Here is a 25,911-nt window from a genome sequence, read left to right as displayed (position 1 = left end):
AGTTTCCATTTGCTGCGATAAACTTTCCTAGTCGAAGACTTATGAGCAGCCACCAAAATAGATCTAACCGAAGAGGATAGTCCAGGAGTCCTAGCAATCATGGGAACTGGAGCAGCCAAGCTACAAGCTTTAGGCTGTCCAGATTCAGATAAGGCACCCCCGAAGGGTGTGAAATTAAATCCTGAATGGGATCTAGGATCCAAGGCGGAGTCAGAAGGTAAGACCAAAGGAAGGGAAACCATACCTGGGAGGCCAGAAAGGGGCAATGAGGATCTCTTTGCTCTCCAGTCAACAAGCTTTCTGTAGAAACCTCGGAATGAGAGGTACTGGCGGGTAAGCATACAGAAGACTGGGAGGCCAAGCATGAACTAGAGCATCTCTGGGGAACTCCTCTGGCAGGGGCTTCAGAGCGAAAGACTTGCTGCATTTTGTGTTGGAAGGAGATGCGAAGAGATCTCATCAAGGTTTACCCCACACGCTGAAGATCTGTTCCCCTACTGACAGATTCAGAGACCACTCGTAAGGCATCAGAATGGTCTGACTTAGCCTGTCCCACTAGGATGTTGGACCGTCCCGGAATGTGCGTTGCGATGAGAAAGTGACCGGTGGAGATCGCCCATTCCCACACACTCAAGGCCTCATGACAAAGGGGGTAAGATCTGGTCCCTCCCTGTTTGTTGATATACCAGACCACTGACATGTTGTCTGACTGAATTGCAATTGTGCCAATAGGAAGAAAGGCATGAAGGGCCTGCAACGCTAGAAGGAATGCCCTCATCTCTAGGACATTTATATCCAAGCTGGTCTCTATGGGAGACCACAGGCCTTGGAATGTCCTTCCTGAACAATGGGCCGGGGCTGGAACAAAGGGTCGTCCCTCCAAAATGTCCAGAGAGCTCATCCACCATATGAGGGATGCCGACAGACTCGACTGAGTTGAAATGGATATGTCAATAGCAGTTCCAACAGGGAACATTGTACAGCTAGAGTCCACTGTAAAATCCTCATGTGTAACCGAGCACAAGGGAGAAAAGTTATGGTCGCCGCCATCAAGCCTAAAGCCCCCAACACCAATTCTGCCATTGGAAGATGAGAACAGTAAATCAGGGAGACATGGATCCTCAGGTTCTGAACTCTCTGAGGGTCAGGAATATTTTGCACTTAAGAGTATCTATCCTGACACCAATGTAATCTATCACCTGAACAGGCTCTAGGAGAGATTTGGATGTACTGATTGTGATCTCCAAACACAGGGAGAGTGCCAGGAAATAATCCCTGGTTTGGGAAAGTAGATGCCTGGTGGGAGGAGCGAGGAGACAATCGTCCAGGTATGGATACAGCTGAATCCCCTGAAGCCTCAGGTGAGCCTGTACAACCACCATCACTTTGCTAAACACCCTGAGGGCTGTGGTGAGACAAAAGGGTAGGGCTCGAAATTGATAGTGACTGACTCCTGGCTGGAAGCGGAGGAACCTCCTGGAGCTTCTGTGCATTTTTATGTGATAGTAAGCATCCTGGAGGTCTAACGAGCACATTCAGTCGCTCTCTTGCAGGTACGGCATGATGGACTGTAATATGACCATCCGGAACTTCCCTTTGGCAACTGACAGGTTCAGGGTAGAGAGGTCCAGAATGGGTCTTAAGTCCCCCATTTTCTTTGGCACCAAAAAGAACCTGGAGTAGAAGCCCAATCTGGACTGATCTGGGGAGATGGTTTCAATGGCTTGTTTTCCTAGCAGTTTGGAAATTTCCTGTGCTGCTGCCTCCCTAGGCATGGGTGATACATCCAGGAGGTGTCTGGGAGATATGGGGGGAACTCACGAAGGGGATAGTGTATCCTCTGGATATGATTTGAAGCACTCAGTGGTCCGTTGTTATGGACTCCCATGCTGCTGGGTGCAAGGAAAATCGTCCCCTGACTGCCTCCAGAGTAGAGCAGTCAGGCAACCCCTCAGGATTGCTGCCTGGGTATGTCAGAGAAAGGTTCTCGAGACCCAAAGTTCCGCGGACTCCCTCTCCCTCTGGGCCGGCGTCCATTCTGTCCCCCTCTGCCTCTGGGGGAAGAAGAGCCCTGAGTGCCATGGGAATACTGTGACTTCCGGAACCACATCTTCTTTTGCCCTTTCTAGTTCTGGGAAAAGGACCTATGAGGGTTAGAGAAGCGGATCCCGACGGCAGACAGCGTCTTCCCGTCCTTCTCACTCTGGACTAATATCTCCTGGACGGTCTTACCGAAGAGTGTAGATCCGTCATAAGGGGCATTGGTAAACAACGCCTTGAAGGGCTTGGAAAATTGACATAACCTGAGCCAGACGTTACGCCTCATGGACACGCTGGACCCAGACACCCTAGCCGCTCCTTCCGTTGCATGGGAGAGGAGTCACATGGACGTGTTAGATACTGCTTTAAAAGTGGCCATACTTGCGGAGAATGAAGCCTTGTCCTCCTGCAACATGGACTTGGGGGAGACTCTTCCAGCTCCTTGACTAGGTCGCGTTGGAGTCTAGTGACATGGGCCATGTATTTCAGCGTCCTAATTGAGAAGGTAGCTGAAGCATACACCTGCTTCCCTAGGCGGTCCATCATCAGTGACTCTCGATCAGGAGGGTGGACCGAGGAACTCTCCTGGGCAAGTTCCTTCTTAGTGGCCGCTGCTACCACCATAGTGTCCACGGGGGAGCCCTTATTCCAAGAAGGCCTATCTATTGGGGGGGCTAAGGATCTTATCGTGTTGCTTTGGTATGGGTTCCATGGTATCCAGTTCCTTCCATGCCCACGAAGTGACCAAATCCACCAAAGGATCTGCAGGAAGGGACACCCAGGAAGTAGATGTGCCCATGCCGAAAGTCTCCAGGAACACAGACTCATCAGAAGAGGGTTTGGGGGCAGACCAACCACCTCCCCGCTGGCACAGGCTCTCCATGATGTCTCCAAAGGAGACATCCTTGGGGACCCCTCTCCATCATCTAAGTCTGTGTCTTCAGTGAGGGACTCGGGGGAGTCCAAGTGCCTCCTCTTACACGTATGCTTGTGAGGCACATCCCCGGTGGGGGTCTCTGGGGGGCACTCACAAGCCATTTGTTCCTCAGGGGGAACCATCTGGGGCTCTTTGAGCACAGGCTGTCCCTCTGGTAAGACGATGGGGACTGCAGACAGAACTGAAGGGGTCTGGAAGGAATCCGAAGGGGTGGTCAGGGGTCTCGATCCAACAGAGAGGACCCTTTCTACCACATTGAATGCCAAAGGAGAGCGAACCTCCTGAGAAACCAATACGGAGGTCGGTCTCCCTGGGTCCGACACGAGAATCGGAGCCGGGCCTGAACTGGACGGCGCTCCGAGGGAGGGAACCTGGCCCGGCAAACTCAGAGCTGATGGAAAAGGTTCCACTCCCTCGGATCCAACACCCAAGCTCCAGCTCAGAGCGGCTCAGATCCGAGCTGGTCGGATCTGAAACCCTCCAGGCAGCTGTCGGCGTCGAGGAAACAGTTACCATCGGCGTTGACCCCCTGACCAAAGCCAACCTCGGATCCGAATACTACGAACCCAAAGGTCGGATCGGAGAAATGGGTTGAAAGAAAGCAAGTGAGCTCCCCTCTCCAGAGGGAGGGGGAGGCTGGCAAGACCCCCATCTGGATCTGTGTATGGATAAAGCAGCTCATCATCTTACCAGATCCATATCGGATAAGGAGCGGGTGGACCGTGACAAGGCCACGGACTCCGACCTGACAGGTCGGGGCACCGAGGACCGAGAGGCTGGATGTGTCTCCTCCGGCTCCGGGGAGAACCTCAGAGATAGAGTCACGGATCCATGCTAACTTGCTTGGAAAAGCGAGGTCTGGGGACCTCTATCTCTTTTCCCTCGTCTTCGACTCTCTCTCCCTTTCTCTAACTCTCTTCTGCTCCGCTACCACAGGCTTTGGTACAGGAGGTTTAGTCCCAGCCTGGGAAGGAGGAGAAGCCAGAGGAAGAGAGGAGGGAGAGGCAGCTGCTGTGACTGAAGCTGAAATCGAGGAAAAGAGTCGAAAGGAGGAAGAAGACCTTTGAGGGCCAACTTGGCATTCCTATTCTTTAGGGTGCAGGGGTTGAAGCCCGCACAAACGCTACAATCCACACTAAGGTGGACCACACCCAAGCAGAAAACATACAGAGTGTGGCCATCCGCTGGGGATAGCTTATGGCCACACTCTGTGCAGTGCTTGAAAACAAGCTTTTCAGCCATGCTAAGTTTAGAAAGATAGTCTTGAAAAAAGACAGACAAATTCTTTCTAAAAGATCACACACCCACGCCCACTCACCACACTAGTCTATAGACAACACTGGGGAGGGGGGTCACCACAGAACCAACTACTCTAACTACCTAAAAACACTAACACTTGATGCCAATGTGAGGGGAGGAGAAGGGGAACTTACACTAACTGATAGAAAATTTGAAAATTACCTACTCAAGAAAAGGTTTTAAACCCACTGTTAGTTGGAGCTCAGAAGACACGATGTAAAAGCAAATTGCGGCACATGAGATCTGAGGAAAGAAGGCAGTGGAGGTGTATTATGGGTAAGGGGAGGAGTTTGGAGCTCGAAGCTGATGCTAGCAAAGTTGCTGGCTCGGATCCGGTACGGATCCGTATCCCACAGGTTGAAGACCAAATGAAGTAAACTACTTCAAATGTAGAGGATACCTGATTATCATTGGAACTGGAGCAGCCATGCTGTCAGTTTGAGATTCTGTAATTCGGGATGAAAATTTATCTGCATATGCGAGAGTAGGTCTGGAACCGGATCCACTACCCATGATTCTTCCAGAAGATGAGACCAAAGGAAATGGAACCAAATCCACCAGCAAGGGACAATGAGGATGATTTTTCTCTTCAACGTGCTTGCTTTCTGTAACAATTTGTGAATCAGGGGTGTTGGGTGATAAGCATAAAGCAGTCCCAGGGGCCAATTGTGAACAAGTGCATCTCTCGGAGTTTCCCCCTGAGGGGGAATTAGGGCAAAGTAGCTGCTGCATTTATTGTTTATTGGAGAAGCAAACAGGTCGCAGCAAGGCTAGCCCCATTTCAGGAAAATTCTTTCCACAATGTCTTGTTTGAGAGACCACTCGTGAGGCATCAAAATTGCCCTGCTCAGCTTGTCTACTATGACACTGGATTTCCCCTGAATGTGCTTTGCGATCAGAAAGCTGTTGGAAGCCATCACCCATTACCAAACTCGGGGGGACTTCCTGACAAAGGGGGTAAGATCTGGTTCCTCCTTGTTTGTTGATATACCAGACTACCAACATGTTGTCTCACTGGACTGCTATTGTTCCCAGAGGGAGACAGTGTTGAAAGGCTTACAACGTTAGGAGCACTGCTCTCATCTCTAGAACATTTATATGCAGATGGGCCTCATAAGGGGACCAAGTATCCTGGACTGACCTTCCCAGATAATGCCCCCCCATTCTATCTGGGAGGCATCTGTGGTCACCGTGGCTTGGGGCTGACTGGGTACAAATAAACGACCTAGACTGACAACTGGAATGGATCCACCACTGAAGATTCTTCTTGCATGAATCTGTAATCAAGATCTGGTGAGACACTCGAAGTTCTAGAAAGAATCATTGGGATGACAACAAACATTACAGTATTCATACATGTCGGCAGGCTAGTGGCACTAATAATATTGAAGCTGCCACTGTTCCCAAGACCTGTAGTACTAATTTTGCAGACGCTCTTTTCTTGCAAATCAGTACTTTCACCTGATTTTGCAATGACATCATTCTGTCAGAGGGAAGATTTGCTATCAATTTTCTTGTATCTAGATGAGCTCCTATGAAAAACAAATTTTGACAAGGTTCTAGACCTTATTTTTCATAGTTTATGGTGATTCCTAAGTGTGAGCAAAGGTGTAAGGGAGTTTCTCTTGCCGTTATGAGTTGATGCCTGGCCGTGGTGGTTAGAAGCCAGTCATCTAAGTATGCAAATGTTTAGCAAGATTTGAATTTCTTTGACTGCTTGATCCCTTTGATTGGGTGGCACATCTGGGATTTTTCTGTTTCAGACAAGGAGATGAAATAACCTCTGGACATTATTAGCTGCACCCATCTGTCATTTGTAATTTCTTGGCAGACTTGTGGGTACAGACACAGCAGACTCCCGACTGCCTCCAGAGGTGGACAATCGGGACTCCATTCAGGAGCACTGAAAGGGCTTGCCAAAGAAGGCGTCTCTAGGGCCCTGGTATTGTGGGTCACCCCTGCCACAAGGTTAGCGTCTTCCATTATTGTTCCCTCCTCTGCCTCTCAGGGAACTTACACCATGTGTGTCTTGGAAAGACCATTGAGATTTTTGGAACCACATCTTTCTGCTACCTTTCTGACCTTTGGGATAGGGTCTGGTTGGAGTAGAAAAACAGACTCCTACAGCAGACAAGGTCTTGCCTTCTTGTTCACATCTTTATTTCACTTTCAGCAAAAAAAGAGATGCGCTATCAAAAAGGCATCTGCAGATGAAGACTTGAAAGGCTTCACAAAATCGCAAAGTCGCATACAGGCCTGCCTTCTAATAGAGATACCTGAACCTGCGGCTCTACTCACTCCATCTGCTGCATACGAAATCAGTCTCATGGAGGAATTAACAACTGAATTTACAGTGGCAAACTGAGTGGCTACTTTGTCTATGACCACCTCAGCTACAGCTCCTTCTAGGGTATCTGTCGATTCTTTTAGCAGATCCCTCTGAAGTTTCATAAAGTAGGTAAGGTAATTCAGCAAGCGAAAAGCAAAGCCTGCTGAAGAGAAGACCAACTTCCCGTATCTATTCATCATCCTAGAGTACGTTAGGAGGGTGGATAGGGGAACTGGTCTCAGAAAGTTCCTTTTTGGTGGCTACCTCCCCAACCATGGCATCCACAGCTACTGCTTTTGAAAGAAAATTCTTGTCAGATGGTGATGTGATGTGATGTATTTATTTGGCCTCCTTGGATCAGAATCTATGGTATCTGGGGTCTTCCAAGCCTTACGAGATATTAAGTCAATCAGCTCATCAAAAGGGGGGGGGGTCACCCAGGAGGTGGAAGGGTGGGTCTTGAAAGCCTTCAGGTATACCAATTCCCCCACTGAAGGGGAGCTGGACTGCCAGCCACCTCTCAGTTTAAGTATTTCCAAGATGTCTCCAAATGAGACATCTTCAGGTGGTGACCGTGGGAACCCTTTGGCTTCCTCGAGATCAGTATCCAAAGTGACAGACTCCTCCAGGCAGTCTAGATGTTTCCTCTTACAAGTCCTCTTCGGAGTGACTTCCTCAGTGAGATAATCTAGGGAAGTTTTGGAAGGGGGGGGTTCCCTGAAGTACGCCCTGAGGCTTGGGGCCCCTCTGTCCCTGTGGATGGGGTAAAATAGAGGAAGAATGCACTGACAGGGAAGGGGGAGGAAGACCCTGAGAGGACGGAGTCTGAGACAGAGAAACAGTCAAAGCTCTCCTCATAGTCTCAACAGGGACAGACTTTGATGGCTCCGAAGCTGTAGGGCTCGGATCCAACAACTTGGCCAGTGCCGGTGTCTTAAGTAACATCTGTACTACCCTATTCATATCATCGTCTGAAAGGCTCCTAGTAGACCTGTTAGACAGGGTCAGAGACCTAGATTTAGCCAATATTTGGGAAGACAACCTAGAAGAAACTGGTTCACTTGAGGGAGACTGGTCTTGGCTCCGACTCGGCATCAGAGCAGGGGTTGTCAGAACAGAAAGCACTAAGTACTCCAAGGAACCTTTGGATCAGACTCTCTTCTGCTCCAAAGTACATAATAGAGCACAGAGTTTTGCCTTCTTTTGTGCCAGCTCCAATGATACCTTCGAAGTTGACGGAGGAGTCTTTTGTGGTTTATCAGATTTAGCTGAAGAAGGGGATTTTGTAGACTCATGGTCTGAAATCGCTTCAGAAAAAGGGCTTTTCAATAAACCCTTCAACATTAGCTTATTCTTCCTTTCTAATATGGCATGTTGACTGAAGCCATGACAAATGCTGCAAGATTCTTGCAAGTGCAAAGGGTCTAAGCAATGCACACACAGAGTACAGTGTGTGTGTATGTGTGCGTGGTGTGTGCGTGTGTGTGTTGCTTAACAGCATTTTTATACCACACTTCTCACACTTTTTAAACTCTAAGGGTTTATCAGGTTTTTGAGACATTTTCAATTAACCACCAACAGGGAAAAGGAAAAAACAATAGCAACACTAATCAATGTAAGGAAGTCGCTAAAACTAGCAAACAACCACAAAAAACAATAGCACCTAAAATCTAAACTATGGAAAGAAGTATATATATATATATATATATATATATATATATATATATATATATGCGTGTGTGTGTGTTTGTGTGTAAGGAAGACAGTAAGTTTTTTTGTATTAGAAGAAAGAAATCCTATTAAAAAACAGATGTTAGATTTACGGGGTTGGGGGGATGATGTTCTTTCGACTTACTGATAAAAATTCAGTATAAAGAACAGGAGGGTTTCCAAAACGAGTTATGAAAGAACTAGGGTAAAGAAATATTGACACTATATAACATTGTACTGCTACTTAATGCCTTGCAATAATCCTGTAACATTGCTGTTTAATAATTTATAATGAAAATTGTACAATATGTTGGAGCTTTTCTCCTCGGGCCTCCGCTGCAAAAGGGCTCTTCAGCTCAGTCAGACAATCCCGGTCAACAAATCTAAAATAAATAAATACAAGTCACAGGTATTTGAAAATATAAATAATAGAAAAAAATTATAAACTTAGCCTGGAGCTCTGTGAATGACCACGTCTTAAGCGAGGTGGCAAATGACATCTGAAGTATTGGAGATGTGTATTCTGGGAAATGAAGGGTGCCTGAGAGCTTGGTTGAAGGCCACAAGCTTTTGTATAAGGTTGAGACAGATTTGAGGGATAGGAGCCAACCCATACATGAGAATAAAAGCAAGATTGACAGTATCACATCTCATCTTTCCTCTGACCACCAAGCCAGCTTTCTGACTTCTAGACCACTAGCTGAACCTAGGTTAGTGGTAGCTCTAGTAGCTCTGGTAGGTCAGCTTGCAGAAGTCTATATATGTATGATTTAGTGCCACACTGGATATTGCTGAAGAAAAAATCATAGCCCTACATCTCACAAAAAAAGTTGAAGTGGATGATGTTATATCACAAGTACATTATCATCTCACAATGTATGGAAACATTTATATGATTAATTAAAATAATCTGAGAAAGCTTCCTGTAGAATAAACTAATAAGCTTGTGAGTATATCACACTATCATTGCAATGTATTTATTCTTAACTTTGCATTATTTACTACTGATTCTCAATTTATAAGAAAAAAAAATTGAAAGAACAAACACTTACACATGTGGCTCAAATTTTGTAGCAATCTTTCCCAATATTTTACAGCTTGCTGAACGTGAATGAACTGTCTGACAAAGTTGTGCTTTGGTAACTAGAGGGTTTAGAATCTAGTAAAGAAACAAACATGATAAATATTTAACTTATTGACATTTTATACAAACAGATTATAAAAGTCATAGATTTTCTAACTATGCATCCTACTTACCTGTAACAGTAGATGTAATTTCACACTGCTTCAGTGGCATATGAATTTTATGCCTGCACAAACCCACACTGGCAGCCTTCCAGTACCCAGTATTCCCTCCTTTGACTCCCTGTGACAGGGGATGGGCTCACATTTAAAGAAATGCTAGAAAGCACTTTCTTATTTTCATATGCATAATAAAAAGACACAACTACTGCTTCAGTGGCACAAAATACTAATGCTTCTCAAAATAATTTGTAGCCTCAACGTCTAGTAGGATAAAGCTTTACTTTTTGCTTATTTGCTTTTCTGAAAATCACAATATAACAATGGATCAAACAAAAAAGCAAAATATAGCCAAGCCAGATATCTGTAAGAGCAAATATTTGACATACAATAATAGATATGCAATTTTTAATCATGTAAACACTAACAAAATATTTTCTCACCATAATTTCTAATTACAGCAAACCAAGGCACATACGAAGGCTGTAGCAGTATAAGTTCCCAAAAACAAAATGAAATTCAACAACACAGGAAAAAACTGCTGCACAGCTTGACTAACAAATAAAGCTTTTAATAAAATATTAAAAAGTAAAAACAGGTTAAGCACTTTCGCATCTGTCAACACTTCAGACCAATATATTAAACCGGATACAAAATAACCTTTTTAAGACCACAGACATATACAAAGTATCCGATAAAAATTAATCTAAACAAATCACGTGATTTTAAGTATGGTTTTAAAGATACAATTTTGTCCATATCCTTACCTGACTGTAACATAACTATCCAATGCATTTCACACTCTTCAGTCCTATTCCTAATATCACCCAGTCATTTCTTGATATTCATGAGTTGTAAAACCATAAAAAAAAAAACTATGGTCACACCCTGCCTTGTATACATGTCTGGTAAAAGCACTGGTATCATTGTTCCTGCATGTTCACGAATATGCTCCCAAAGGGAGCAGTAGGTCGTCGTCCCTATATAAAAGGCAGGACACTTGGTACACTTGACCAAGTAGACAAGATTCCTACTGAAACAGTCACCATAAAAAGAGAAAAAGAATTTATGTCTTACCATAATGTTCCATCTGTGTTGTCGATCTTCACTAATCCTTGACTGTGGACTGCGTTCCGAGCCTCAGAAACGATTCGGCCATTTACTTCAGCTTGCGCCCTCCGAACTCTTGAGCCAGGCTCTACCCATAATGCTCCTCTGTAAATTACCTCAGATCGAGTTTGCCTAAATTAATGGCAGCTAAGAAGTAAAAATATAAATAGAGACCAGATATGTGTCACTATAATGAAGACAGTTCTAGGAGAATTCGATCCACTAAGTCTCAGGATGGGGGTTGGAGGGGGGGGGGGACTGTCAAGGATTAGTGAAGATTGACAACACATATGGAACGTTATGGTAAGACATGACTTCTTTATCTGATGCTGTCAATCTTCACTCAATCCTTGACTGTGGGACAGAGTTCCCAGCTACTTTAGTCTTGGGAGGTCTCACGGAAGGATATTCTTAAGCACCATTGAACCAAATGATGCCTGTCCCCTTGAGACTTGATCCAATTTGTAATGAGTGATAAAGGTATGTGGAAAAGACCAAGTGGCCTCTGCACAAATATCATTCAGGAATGCTCTGGAATGAAATACTGCAGAAGTTGCCACCGCTCTAGCTGAATGAACATTAGCTGGGCATGGAAGTTGGAGCCCATTTGACTGAGAAATAAAAGTAATACAGTCTCTAAGTCATTTTCCCAAGATACCTCTGAAATTGGATTACCTAAAGATAGAAAAGAAAATGCAACAAATAATTGGTCAGACTTTCTGAATTCTTTTGTTCTGTGAAGGTAAAAATGTAGTTGTCTGTGGACGCCTAGCAAATTAAGGGAACACTCCCCTTTAGCGGTAGCGTTGTCGCCTCACAGTAAGACGTTGTCCTGTTCGATTCTCAGCTAAAGCGTCTTCTGTGTGGAGACATGCGTGAATGGGCGTACCTTTGTTGAAGGTTGTGCGTCAGGCCTGGCAAGTCGGTACATAAAAATCTACTGCCAATCATTAGCGGACTGGAGTTCCGCTGTGGCGACCCTTAACAGGGAAAAGCCGAAAGATACAACATTGGTAAAATTAGGGAAGAAGACTGGCAAATGAATTGTCTGATTTATATTTGATTCTGAAACTACCTTTGGTAAAAAGGACAGATTGGTCCTATAAGCAACTCTATTCTTGTGAAAAATTAAGTAGGGAGGTTTGCAGAATAAGGCATGAAGTTCATGTACTCTTCTGGCAGATGTAATAGCCACCAAAAATAAAGTTTTCCAAGAAAAAAACTTTCAAGTCACAAGTTGCTGATGGTTCAAAGAGAGACAAAGTAAAGGACTGTAGGACTAATGTTAGACCTCAAGGAGGAATTGGTCCTTTAAATGCGGGTCCCTTTAAAAATGCTTTGCAAAGTTTGTGTGACATTAAAGATGAGCCATCAAATCCCATATGAAACTTTAAGACTGCCGCTAGATGAACTTTAATCGTTAATGCAGAGAAACCGGCTTGGTACAGGTTAGCTAAGAAATTCAAAACCTTATGAAATGGGCTTGAATAAGGATCCATTTTTTTGTTTAGGGCCCAGTTTGCATATTTTTCCCATTTACTTTGATAAAGTTTCCTAGTTGAAGGTTTGTGATGAGCCACAATAATTTGGCAGACAGCAGAGGAAAGGGAAGGATGCCTTGCAATTATGGGAATTGGAGAAGCCATGCAGTGAAATTGAGATGTTGGAGATTCTGATGAACCATGCCTTCTGGATGAGACAGCAGATCTGGAGCTGGGTCCAGAATCCATGGTTTCCGAAGAAGGTGAGGACAGAGGAAAGGAAACCAAACCTGTCTAGGCCAGAAGGGGGCAATGAGAATTATTGAGTTTTCCATCCTCTTGGCTTTCTTTAGAAACTGCGATATCAGGGGAGTTGGAAGAAAGGCATAGAGAAGACAGGGAGGCCAATCATGAAATACAGCATCTCTGGGGGGGATTAGGGCAAAGTAACTTCTGCACTTGTTGTTTAAAGGTGAGGCAAAAAGATCACAGCAAGGTTCGCCCCAGTGACAAAAAATCTTGTTCACCACTACAGGATTGCGAGACCACTTGTGAGACATGAGAATAATTCTGCTCAGCTTGTCTGCTATCATGTTGGAGCTCCACGGAATGTGTGTTGCTATGAGAAAGCAGTTGGAAGAAATCACCCATTGCCAAACTCTGAGGGGCTTCTCAACACAATGGGTAAGATTTGGTTCCCCCTTGTTTGTTGATATATCAGACCACCAATATGTTGTCTGTCTGAATTGCTACTGTTCCTACAGGGAGGGCATCCTGGAATGCTTGCAATGCTAACAGCACTCCCATCATCTCTAGAACATTGATGTGCAAGTTGGCATCTAGATGGGACCATGTGCCTTGGACTGTTCTTCCCAGATGATGTCCCCCCACCCTATCTGGGGAGCATCCGTAGTTACTATGGCTTGGGGTTAGGGAGAAAGAAAGGTTGCCCCAAGAGAATCTGATTGGAGTGGAGCCACCACATAAGATCTTGTTTGCAGTGAATTGTAAACACTATTAGGTAAGACACTGGCTGGTGCATCAGAGACCACTAGGACGTAAGTAACCATTGCAGGATTCGCATGTGATATCTTGCTAAGGGGACAAGAGTTATTGCTGCTGCCATTGAGCCTAATACTTTCAGGACTAATTTTGCTGGAACTCTTTTTCTTAGAATTTGTCTGACTTGGGATCTGATGTACTGTAGTCTTTCTGGATGGAGAAGCAATTCCTATAACTGTGTCTAAGTGGGGCTCTGATGAAATCTTACTTCTGAGAAGGCTGTAAGCTTGACTTTTCGAAATGTATTGTTATATCTAGAGATGCACAGAGGTGCAGAGTATAATCTCTTGCCCGTTCTAATTGACACCTGGTGGTAGCGGTGAGAAGCCAGTCGACGAGGCATGGAAAAACCCGAATGCCCTGCAGTCTGAGATGAACTATATCCACTACCATGCATTTGGTGAACACCCTGGGGGGTTGTGGTGAGTCCATAGGTCAGTGCTCTGAAATGGAAATGACTGGCTCTCAGCCGGAAGCGCAGGAACCTCCTGGAGCATTTGTCCATTTTTATATGGTAATATGCATCCTGGAGGTCTACAGAGTACATACAACCGCCTTTTTCCAAGAATGGAAGTATCGACTGTACCGAAACCATCCTGAATTTGGTTAGCTGAACTGCCTTGTTGAACTAACTGAGATCGAAAATGGGTCTCCAATCCCCTGTTTTTTTGGCCACTAAAAAGAACCTTGAGTAAAACTTTTAGTTATGTACTCACCATAACTTCAGATGTTTGGGATCCATCTCGCCTACATTCTGTACTGATGGGCTCGGAGCCGATCCTTCGGCTCCGACTCGGCACGCTTATGCTATAGAGCGAGGCCTCTTATTGGCTGAGCTATCTTTATCCCAGGATGCACCACCAACAATTCCCCAGATCTCGTTTGTCCGCATTCATGCACACATGCACAACTTGATTATATAACATAGATAGATGTTTCAAGATGAAACAACAGAATTCGGACCTTCTGATATCCTCTGATCTCCAAGGAAGGGGGAAGGAGGGTGGGTTATTAGGAATGTAGGCGAGATGGATCCCAAACATCTGAAGTTATGGTGAGTACATAACTAAAAGATGTTATGTGATCCTATCTCGCCTACATTCTGTACTGATGGGACAGTGTCCCTAGCACCTAAATCCCGGGTGGCTCATTGGAAAACACTCCTGAGCACTGTGGAACCAAATGAAGCTCGTCCTCTAGATGCCACATCTAATTTGTAGTGGGAAATGAAGGTGTGCGGGAAGACCATGTAGCACAGCACAAATGTCACTAATAGCAAGCTTAGAATGAAATGCTATCGAAGTAGCCATAGCCCTTGTAGAATGAGCCTTGACAGAGGTGGTAAGCTCTTTGTTAGAATAAAAATAAGCTTGAGTAATACAGTCCCTGATCCATTTGGCAATAGTGACCTTTGTGACAGCTTTGCCCAATTTGTTATCTGCAAAGGATACAAACAACTGATCTGTTTTCCTTGTTTGTTTGGTCCTGTCTAAATAGAAACGTAACTGTCTGTGGACATCTAGTGTGTGGAAAATAAACTCCGCTTTGTTAGAGTATTTTGGGAAAAAAACTGGAAGCTCTAATGATTGCTGTAAGCAGAAACTAGAACAAATTTTAGGGACAAAGGAAGGATCTGGCCTGAGGGATACTCTGTCTTTGTGAAAAACCAAGTACGGGGGTTTAACAGACAAAGCTTGAAGCTCTGAAACTCTTCTGGCAGCAGTAATCGCCACCAGAAAGGCTGTCTTCCATGATAGGAACTTCATATCACATGTAGCTGCCGGCTCAAAGGGGTAAGAAGTCAAGGCGCGCAACACTACATCGAGATCCCATGGAGGTGCAGGATGAGAAATTGGAGGTCTTAATAGAGACGCACCTTTCAAGAAGGTTTTACACAATCTGTTGCTCATTAAAGGTGGGTCTATGGATTCATGGTATTGTAGAAAAACTTACCAGCTTAAATGTAAACCCATATGTCACAAGATGGGTTGCAAACTGGCTTAAGGACAGAACCCACAGGGTTAGAGTTGCTGGCGCTGTGTCAGACTCCAAGCCGGTCACAAGTGGTGTCCCACAGGGCTCGGTCCTTGGCCCCCTATTGTTTGGCATCTACTTCTCAGAAGTACAGGCCAACATGGGAGGACTTTGGCTGACAAAGTTTGCAGACGACTGCAAACTGGGCGCCATTGTGGAAAGTGCATCGGACACGGATATCCTTCAGAAGGGACTCACGGAAACAGATAGCTGGTGCCAGAGCCATGGCCTGAAGTTAAACGCCAAAAAATGTATAGTCATACCCTTCGGGAAAAACAAGGTAACCCCAAGCTACCATATAGGTGGCAATCCACTAAGCACAGAAGAGGTTATCAGGGACCTGGGGACCCAGGTTGACAGTGGCCTTTCTTTTGACACTCACGTTGCTAAAGTGGTTAGAAAGACCTTCTACATTGCCCACCTGATCATGAAGGGATTCACATCCAGATCTAGTGAGGTCATTGTTCCCCTGTACTCTTCACTTATCAGACCAATGATCGAGTACAATGCCCCATTCGGGATGTATCTCACACGACATTCTGCAGCAATTGGAGAGACCCCAAAAGTTCCTCACCAAAAGGATAAAGGGACTCCAAAATCTGTCATATGCTGCCAGATTGAAGAAACTCCAGCTCTATTCAGTCGCATACCGTCTGCTCAGAGGTGACATGTGCCTGACATACAAGGCCATGTCCAACCCGGAATTAATGGACATGCTCCACCTCAAAAAGTCCAAATCCACCAAAACCACTAGAGCAAGCGACTTAAACCTTAGCACGGATATAAATAGGACGTGCTGGAGGGATAGATTTATCACTCAGAGACTCCCTATGCTGTGGAATAAAATCCCGGTCCATGTGAGGCAGAGCACCTCGCTGACTCTGTTCAAGAGAAATCTAGACCTGTGGATGGGAGATCGTAGGTTTACCCCGGGAATCATCTCTGTGTCACTGCTGGACAGAGGCACAACAAACTAATGGGCACAGTATTTTTTCATATAAGGGGTGGCGTAAGCCACAAAAATTTGGGCTAGGCTTATAAATGCCTTAGGGCAGATAGCCTAGTATAAACCTATGAACCTATGAAAATTAGAGATTGCTGCCAATTGTACCTTGATGGTAGAAACTGAAGAGCCTTGATTGAATAGAGAAGTCAAAAATTTTAGTACCTCTGCTACGGGAATAGAAATGGGGTCCAGGCCCCGGAGTTGAGCCCAAATAGCAAACCTTTTCCATTTGCTGGAATACAGTTTCTTTGTAGCAGACTTATGGGCCGAAGATAATATGTGTACAACATCTGGATCCAATGTATGACTCCTGACTATCGTCGGAAGAGGAGGAGCCAAGCCGTCAATTTTAAGGTGTGTAGGGACTGGTGGAATAGTCCCGAGTGGTGAACAAGTAGGTCTGGGATCTGATCCAGGAACCATGGACCTTCCAGAGCATGTCTCCGAAGATAGGGGAACCACACTTGACGAGGCCAGTAAGGAGCAATTAAGATCATTTTGCTCCCTAAGAGAGATGCCTTTTGAATCACTCTGGGAAGGAGAGGAACTGGAGGGAAGGCATAAAGCAAGCCGTTGGGCCAAGGATGGACTAATGCGTCCATGGGGCTCTTCCCCGGAGCCGGGGTTAGGGAGAAGAACTCTTTGCACTTTGCATTCAGAGGAGTCACGAAGAGATCGCAACACGGAACTCCCCATTTGCTGAAAATCTGACTTGCCACTGTTACATTCAGTGACCATTCGTGAGGAGAGAGGATGGTTCTGCTCAATCTGTCGGCTATCACATTGGACTTGCCCGGTATGTGAGTAGCCACTAGGAATCGTTTGGTCGAGACTGCCCATTCCCAAACTCTCATGGCTTCTCTGCAAAGAGGATAGGATCTGGTTCCTCCCTGTTTGTTCAGGTACCAGACAACTGACATGTTGTCTGAGTGAACAGCAATTACGCCCTGAGGGAGATAATCGTGAAGGGCTTGAAGGGACAGAAGCACTGCCCTCATTTCTAAGACATTGATATGAAGCAAAGTCTCTTCCGAGTGCCATTTGCCTTGGACTGACCTGCGCAGGGAATGCCCCCCCCCCCCCCGTCTGGGAGGCGTCCGTGGTCAAAATGGCCGCCGGAGGGGGTAGAACAAAGGGTCGTCCCTGATCCAAGTTGGAGGGCACTAGCCACCAGCGAAGGTCCCGTCTGCAAGATTCCGTGATCCATATGGGGTGGCTGAGAGGGAGTTCCTGAAAGGACCACTGAGCTGAAAGAAGCCACTGAAGAATTCTCATGTGCAACCTTGCCAGGGGAACTAGAAGAACCGTGGCGGACATGGATCCTAATAGCTGCAGGACCAGTCTGGCTGGGGCTTTGGATCTGGGAAGTAAGGCTCGAACTTGAGCCTGTATGGTTAGTATCCTGTCTGTGGGTAGATAGACCCGCATTCGTCTTGAGTCTATCTCTACCCCTATGAATCTTATGCGTTGAGATGGCAGCAACACAGACTTTAGCCAGTTGAAGGTGATTCCAAGTGAATTGCCCAGGGATATAGTGGCATGTAGGCTCCGCAATAGTAGATGCTTGGAGGTGGCAGTTAGGAGCCAGTCGTCTAGATACGGAAACACTTGGAATCCTAGACTTCTCAGGTGAGCAGTCACGACCGCCAAACATTTGGTGAACACCCTGGGGGCTGTGGTGAGACCAAAGGGCAGCGCACAGAACTGAAAATGACTGCCTCCTAGGCTGAAGCGCAGATGTCTCCTGGACGCTTGATGAACCATGATATGGTAATAAGCGTCCTTGAGATCTATGGAGCACATCCAAACACCCTTCTCCAGCAATGGGAGAATGGTTTGTAGGGTGACCATTCGGAACTTGGACTTTCTGACTGAACGGTTTAGGATGCTGAGGTCCAAAATGGGCCTCAAGTCACCGGTCTTTTTTGGCACCAAAAAGAATCTTGAGTAAGTCCCTAATCCGATCTGGTCTGCGGGGACTGGTTGGATGACTCCTTTTTGCAGCAGTTTTGAAACTTCTGAGGCTGCGATATCCCGATGACTGTGTGGCGGGTCCGGGATTTTTTTGGACTGAGGGGGGGGATGAGAGAATGGGATGGAGTAACCTCCGGCTATAATCCGAAGCACCCATCGGTCCTGAGTGATACCTTCCCAGGCCTTTAGGTGCGTCGAGAAAAGACCCCCGACTGGCTCCGGAGCTGCACAGCCGGGCAATCCCTCAGGGACTATGGAAGGCTGAAGAGCCACGAAAGGACTCGCGGTCTCCAGTGTTGCGAGGGCCTCTGCCGCCTCTGCGACGGCGTCTTCCGGAAGAATTTCCCCCTCCTCTGCCTCTGGAAGGGGAATCCTCCTGCTGAGAGGGGTAAGGCTTCTGAGATCTATGGAACCACATTTTCCCTCCTCTTTTAGCCTTGGGATAAGGCCGAAAGGGAGTGGAAAATCGTGCCGCCACGGCAGTCAGAGTCTTACCCGCTTGTGCACAGGGGGTTAGTGTGTCCTTTACCTTGGGTCCAAACAGGGAGGACCCATCAAAGGCGTCGGCAAAGGAAGACTTAAAGGCCTCATGAAATGACACAGACGGAGCCAGGCTTGTCTCCGAGAGCAATGCCTGTACTGCCGCTCTACTCGCTCCTTGCCGCATAAGAAATGAGCCTCATGGACGAGTTCGAAATGGACGACATTGTAGCCAGCTGAGAGCCAACCGTCTGGGCCAGCTCCTCAGGCAGGTTACCCAAGAGGGTATCGGATAGCTCCTTAATCAGATCCCTCTGAAATCTGGTAAAGTGCGTAAGGTAGTTCAAGGACCTCAGTGTAAAGGCCGCTGAACTGAGAGTGCGCTTTCCATACCGATCCATGCTCCTAGACTCCTTATTAGGAGGATGGACGGACGTCGAAGCCTCTGCTACATCTTGCTGGGTAGCAGATGCCACCACCAAAGCATCTACAGCCACACCTTTGGTTAGAAATTCTTTTTCAGGGGGCGCCGAGAGGAACTTGTTCGGACGAGCAGGCACCGGTTCCACAGAGTCTGGGTGTTCCCACGCCCTTCGACAGATCAAATCCAAGAGCTCATCGAAGGGCGGAGACACCCAGGAGGCGGAGGGCTGAGCCCCGAAGGCCTTCAGGAACACCGACTCATCAGCAGAGGGAGGTTTGGACTGCCAGCCACCTCGTTGTTTCAGGGCTTCAAGGATATCTGCAAAGGAGACATCATCCGAGGACGACCTAGGGGACCCCTCTGCATCATCGAGATCAGTGTCAGATGTCAGAGACTCATCAGGGGAGTCAACGTGCTTCCTCTTGCACAATCTTTTCCTGGGGGGTTCTTCCGAAGAGGCTTCAGAAGGACCTCCAAGGGGGGGGGAGAAACCCCAGCGGGGGTTACCTGAGGCCCCAGGGCTCCACTGTCTAAGGACAGGGGGACTGCCAACGACCCAGTTTCCGTATGCAGGGAAGGAGCTGGGGAAACCGTGGAGGTAGCCAAGGAAGATTTGGCTAATGCACTCCTCATAGCCCTGAAGGCGGGACCACCAGAATCCTGGGAGGGTCCCACCTCCGTGGCCACGACAGTGGACGGCACTCCCGCCGCCAACGCACCAAGAGGGAGACTTGGGACCGAAAGCATCAATCCCGAAGCCTCCCCCCCAGGGCCGACGGAAGACGTCCGTGTACTGAACTCCGACCCAAGAGCCGGAGTTGGAGCAAGGGTCGGGCCCGACCCTAACACCTCCACAGGCTCCACCAGCACCGGCTCCAACGGTGCCGAAGCTGTTGGAGGAGGAACTACAGTAGGGGAGTGGACCATCGGCTCCGAAGCCAAATGGGCTGGAGCCGAAACTAGCTTTTGGAACACCGGAGACTGGAAGAGTCGAAGGAGCACCCTGTCGATGTCAGAATCAGACATCTTGGATGATCTAGAGGATACCGATCGGGCCTGAACCGATTTCTCCATCGGCTCCGAAGGGCTTGGGGACCGGCTCCGAAAGGACTCAACAACTATCGGCTCCGAAAAAGATCTCAAAGAAATTTCCCTCGGTGCCGATAAGGACTTCGGCTCCGAGGGGGAAGAGTCTGAGCCGGTAACCCTTATCGGCTCCAATATCAGTGGAGCCGATGAGGGTGACCCACCTCTCGATGCCCCAGACCTCGGCTCCGAAACCAGAGGGGTCGAGGCTGGAGGCATCGAGGCAGACCGTTCCACCCTCGGCTCCGAAGTCCGTGGAGCCGATGGAGAAGTCTGCTTAGATTTTTTGGCGGTCGGTTCCGACTGACTGGTCAGAGCCGACGCTTTCTTCTTTTTACAAGGAGACGGAGAGGAAGATAAAGCCTCCTCGAAGGAAGGCTTGATTAATCCCTTGAGGATTAATTTGTTCTTCCTCTCCTGGAGGACTCTTGACGAGAATGTGTGGCACATGCTACACGATTCTTGTAGGTGCTTGGCACCTAAGCAATAAATGCACGAGGAGTGGTCGTCTGTTATAGACATTTTAAACCCACACCTCGTGCATTTCTTAAACCCGGAGGGTTTGTGTTCTTTAGACATAACTGCTTCAGGCCACAGAACCTATCTAAGTGAAAGAAAATACCACACTTAGTCACAGGTAAAGTTCTAAATTAAACAAATTCAACAACAAAAACTTTTTTTTTTTACACAGTAAAACACACAGAGACAAGAGAAAAAGAAAGAGAGTCAAGACCCTCTAACTTAAACGGGTACTTGACCCAGGAAGAGACACTAGAAGCAAGCAACAGGGGAAGGCCCCTCTAACTAAAACGGGTAACCTTCCCTGACTAAAAAAATTACGAATTTCTCAACCAAAAATAACCAAACACACACAAATAACAACAATAGCTGTTAAAACAGCTTTTGGGTTCAGAGTAAGGAAATTTCTGACAGGAAAAAGCCTAAATAAATAGTACTTAGCCCAGCCAAGTTGAGACCACGTCTAAGCTTGATAGCGGCAAACGAGATCTGGGGAATTGGTGGTGGTGCATCCTGGGATAAAGATAGCTCAGCCAATAAGAGGCCTCGCTCTATAGCATAAGCGTGCCGATTCAGAGCCGAGAGATCGGCTCCGAGCCCATCAGTACAGAATGTAGGCGAGATAGGATCACATAACATCCCAGATTCTGTTTGGTCTGGTAGGACTTTTTTGATGACTCTTTTGTACAGCAGTTTTTGAATTTCTAATACTGATGCTTCCCTGTGACGGTGGGACATCCGGCAGTTTTTTCCGGGTGATTGGGGGTAATGAACATGGATTTCACAACCTCTGGATATTATTGTCTGCACCCATTTGTCCACTGTTAGTAGTTTCCAGGTGGATTGGTGCAGAGAAAGTCACCTCAGACTGCCTCGAGAGGAGGGCAATTTGGACCCCTTCCAGGAGTGCTGATAGAAGTAACAGAGAAAAAAGATTCTCTGGACCCTTGGTTTTGTGGTCCATTTCTGCCTCTGGGGCAACATCTTCCATTAATTCCTCCTCTGTCTCGGGGAAAGTCTTTGCTTTGGATTTTTTAAAACATAGTCTCCCACTTCTCTGGTTCCTCAAGTAAGGCCACTGAGGAGTGGAAAAATGTATGCCTACTGCAGAAAGGGTCTTGCTATCTTTTTCACATCTGGCTAGTGAGTCTTTTATCTTGGGACCAAAAAGAGTAGCTCCATCAAATGTAGCATTGACGAATGATGCTTTAAATGGCTCCGCAAAGTCACAAAAGTGCATCCAGGAGTGCCTTCTAATGGCTATACCTGAACCCACTGCTCTAGCCATTCCTTCAGCTGCATGAGCAATCAACCTCATGGATGAGTTAGAAATCACATAAAGGGTTGCTAGCCGAGAGGTAACTTTGTCCCGTACCAATTCAGCCATTGCTCCTGAGAGGGTATCCGGGAGCTCCTGGATCAGATCCCTTTGTAACCTTGTAAAGTGCAACATATAATTCAAGGACCTGAGAGTAAAGGTCGTTGAAGCATAAACTAGCTTCCCAAACCTATCCAAAGTCAAAGACTATTTGTCAGGAGGATGGATAGTCTGACTTTCTTCACCAAGTTCTTTCTTCGTGGCTGCTGCTATCATCATGGTGTTAATGGGTATACCTTTGGACCAGTGTGTCTCGTCCTTAGTGGCTGAGAGGATGTCAGGCCTCCTGGGGATTGGCTTGATGGAGTCAGGCATCTTCCACGCCCGCTGAGTGATCAGTTTAATAACATCATCAGTGGACAGAGAGATCCAAGAAGTACAGAGTTGGGCAAGAAAAGCCTCCAGGTATACAGACTCCTCCAAGGAAGGTTGGATGGAAGACCAGCCACCCATCTGTTTCAGGATTTCCAGGATGTCCCCATAGGAAACATCATCAGGTGGTGACCTGGGGAACCTTCCCCTTCATCAAAATCAGTATCTTTGGCGAAAGACTTCTCCAGGGAGTTAAGTGCTTACTCTTGCACTTCTTCGCAGGTACTTCCTCGAGGGGATGTTCCAGGAAAGTGTCAGAAGAAACCACTAAAGTATGCCTTTCCTAGGACTTTTGTGCCCTCTGTCCTAGGGATGAGATGGATGGCAGCTCAGGTCGAGGAGATGTAGAAACTGGTCCAGACAGGAATGGCAAAGACTGTGAGTCTCCAATGGACAAAGCCTTCTGCATGAATCGGAAGCCCCCCATAGAGAGATGGGAGCCTGGAACTGAAACAAGCAGACTCCTTTGGAGCCGGGGTCACACTCCGCACCGAGGGGGTGACCCTTGAAACAGAAGTCTGGGTCGATCCTACAAAGGCTGAAGCACCAAGACTTTTACTCATAATGCTCCTCTCAAAATTACCTCAGATCGAGTTTGCCACAATTAGTGGCAGACATAGGAAATAAGAAGAAGAGACCAGATATGTGTTCATAATTAGAAGCCAGTCCTGAAGAATTTGACCACTAAGAGTCTCAGGATGGGGGATGGAGGGGGGATGTCTAGGATTAGTGAAGATCGACAAAACAGACGGAACTTTATGATAAGACATAACTTCTTTATCTGATGTTGTCAATCTTCACATAATCTTTGACTGTGGGACAGAGTCCCCAGCTACCTGAATCTTGGGAGGTCTCTCAGAAGAATATTCCTGTGTACCATTGAACCAAATGATGCCCGTCCCTTGGAGACTTGATCAAGTTTTTAATGAGTGATAAAGGTATGAGGTGAAGCCCAAGTAGCTGCTGCACAAATGTCATCTAAAGAAGCACTGGTATGAAATACTGCGGAAGTTGCCACCGCTCTAGTTGAATGAGCTTTGACACTGCATGAAAGATGGAGCCCTTTAGAGTGATAAATAAATGTAATACAGTCTCTAAGCCATTTTGTCAAGGCAACCTTTGAAAATGAATTGCCCAAAGAAAGGGAAGAAAAGGACAAAAACAACTGATCAGATTTTCTAAAGTCTTTTGTTCTGTGAAGGTAAAAACATAACTGTTTGTGAATATATAATAAATGTAGGGAGTACCCCTTTGTTAGGAAAACTGGTAAAAAGGAATTATTAGTCCTTAAGGAAACCCTATCTTTGTGAAAAATGATATAGGGTGGTTTGGAGGATAAAGCCTGGAGTTCAGATACCCTTCTTACGGCTGTGATAGCCACTAAAAATAAAGTTTTCCATGACAGGAACTTTTAAGTTACAGGTAGCTGATGGTTCAAAAGGGGATAAAGTAAGAGACTGAAGAACCAGTGATAGATCTCAGGGAAGAATAGGTTCTTTAAAAGTGGGCCTTAACATAACTCCCTTTAAAAAGGCTTTACACAGTTTGTGAGACATCAGGGATGATCCTTCGAACCGTTTGTGGAAGTTCAAAATTGCCGCTAAATGAACTTTAATTGTTGAGGTTGAAGAACCATATTGACAGAGAGTAGCTAAGAAGTCCAGAACTTTATGGCCTGGGGCTGTATAAGAGTCAAGTTCATTCATTAGGGCCCAATTTGCATATTTTCCCATTTACTTTGATACAGTTTGCTAGCTGAAGGCTTGTGATGGGTTACAATGGTTTGGCAGACAGGAAAGGAGCGGGATGCATGCTGCATGCCAGGCAATCATGGGAATTGGAGAAGCCAAGCTGTGAGCTTGAGATGATGAAGGTTCGGATGAACCAAATCCTCTGGATGGGACAGCAGGTCTGGAGTCAGGTCCAGTAATTAGAAGTTATGTACTCACCATAACGTTCCATCTGAGTAGGTGTATTCATTTGTCTGCAACCTGTGGGTTATGGATCCGATATCGGATCCGAACCGGCATGGTTTTCCAGCTATGGATCCAAGCTCTCAGCTCCTCCCCTCACCCATAATGCCCTGCTCTACCCTCATGACCTCAGATCGAGTTTGCCAAAGCAACAACACCCTGAAAAGGGTAACATAGAATATGCAGGAAACTGAAAGGCCAGGGGGATAGGAGGGCGGGATGGTTGCAGACAAATGAATACACCTACTCAGATGGAACGTTATGGTGAGTACATAACTTCTAAATCTGAAGTAGGATATTCATTTGTCTGCAACCTGTGGGACAGAGTCCCCAGCTACCTGAATCTTGGGCGCCATCATGGAAGGATATTCCGAGCACCGCTGAGCCAAAGGATGCTCTACCCCTAGATGCAAGATCCAACTTATAGTGGGAAATAAAAGTATGAGATGAAGCCCACGTGGCTGCTGCACAAATATCATCTAGAGGAATCCTAGCCTTGAAGGCTGCCGAGGTAGATACTGACCGGGTTGAATGGGCATGAACACCCTCCGGTGCCTTCCTGAAGCTTGATAAGCCAATAAGATGCAATGTGAAATCCAGCGGGACAGAGAAACTTTAGAAATTGGCTTGCCCAAATTAAATTTTGCAAAGGAAATAAACAACTGGTCGGATTGCCTATGACCAGCCGTCCTGTTTAGATAAAATCTAAGTTGCCTGTGAACATCTAATGAGTGGAGCTTATATTCACCTTTGTTTTCATATTTAGGAAGAAAACAGGGAGGTTAATGGATTGATTGATGTTTGCTTCAGAAGCGACTTTAGGAAGAAAGGACGGGTTGGTCCTGAGGTAGACACGGTCCGGATGAAATACCAAGTAAGGAGGTTTAGCTGATAATGCTTGAAGCTCAGAAACTCTCTTGGCCGATGTAATGGCTACCAAAAAGGCTGTCTTGTAGGACAAGAATTTGAGATCCACCGTAGCCGCTGGCTCGAAGGCGGTCAAGGCCTGTAGAACCAGAGAGAGGTCCCAAGGAGGAACCGCTTGTTTTACAGGGGGCCTGAGAAGAAAAGTACCTTTAAGAAAAATTTTTACACAATTTGGCTGACATAAGAGGATTAGAGTCATGGCCAATGTGATAATGAGAAATTGCCGCCAGTTGTACTTTGACTGTGGAACTGCTGGCACCATCGTTAAAAAGAGTGGTTAGAAAGTCAAGCACTAATGGAAGAGGAACCGTGAAGGGATTCAGGCCTTGCCGCTCCGCCCACAAAGAAAACCGTTTCCACTTGCTGCGGTAGACCTTTCTAGTGGATGGTTTATGAGCTGCCACCAGAATTGCCTTAACAGGTGACGAAATACCGGGAGTCCTGATCAAGAGTGGAACTGGAGCAGCCAAGCGGTCAGCTTCAGGTTGTCCAGATTCGGAGGAGGTATGCAGGATGGATGGGATATCA

At 46.4% G+C, this 25,911-nt stretch overlaps 1 protein-coding gene across 1 annotated transcript in view; it reads right to left on the bottom strand.

The window, feature by feature from the left end:
* Nucleotides 1-25,911, bottom strand: part of PPP4R4 (protein phosphatase 4 regulatory subunit 4) — a 2,733,238-nt gene that overhangs the window by 2,048,586 nt on the left and 658,741 nt on the right. The window contains exon 6 of the mRNA XM_044073596.1: nucleotides 9,368-9,474. Within this exon, the coding sequence (XP_043929531.1) occupies nucleotides 9,368-9,474 (107 nt within the window). The remainder of the gene's footprint in view (nucleotides 1-9,367; nucleotides 9,475-25,911) is intronic.

The sequence above is a fragment of the Protopterus annectens genome, chromosome 6.part0 (genome assembly GCF_019279795.1).
Source record: "Protopterus annectens isolate FY-2018-M chromosome 6.part0, PAN1.0, whole genome shotgun sequence".
NCBI lineage: Eukaryota > Metazoa > Chordata > Ceratodontiformes > Protopteridae > Protopterus > Protopterus annectens.
The sequence above is the reverse complement of the archived record's forward strand: the minus strand, read 5'-3'. Positions and strand labels throughout refer to the sequence as shown.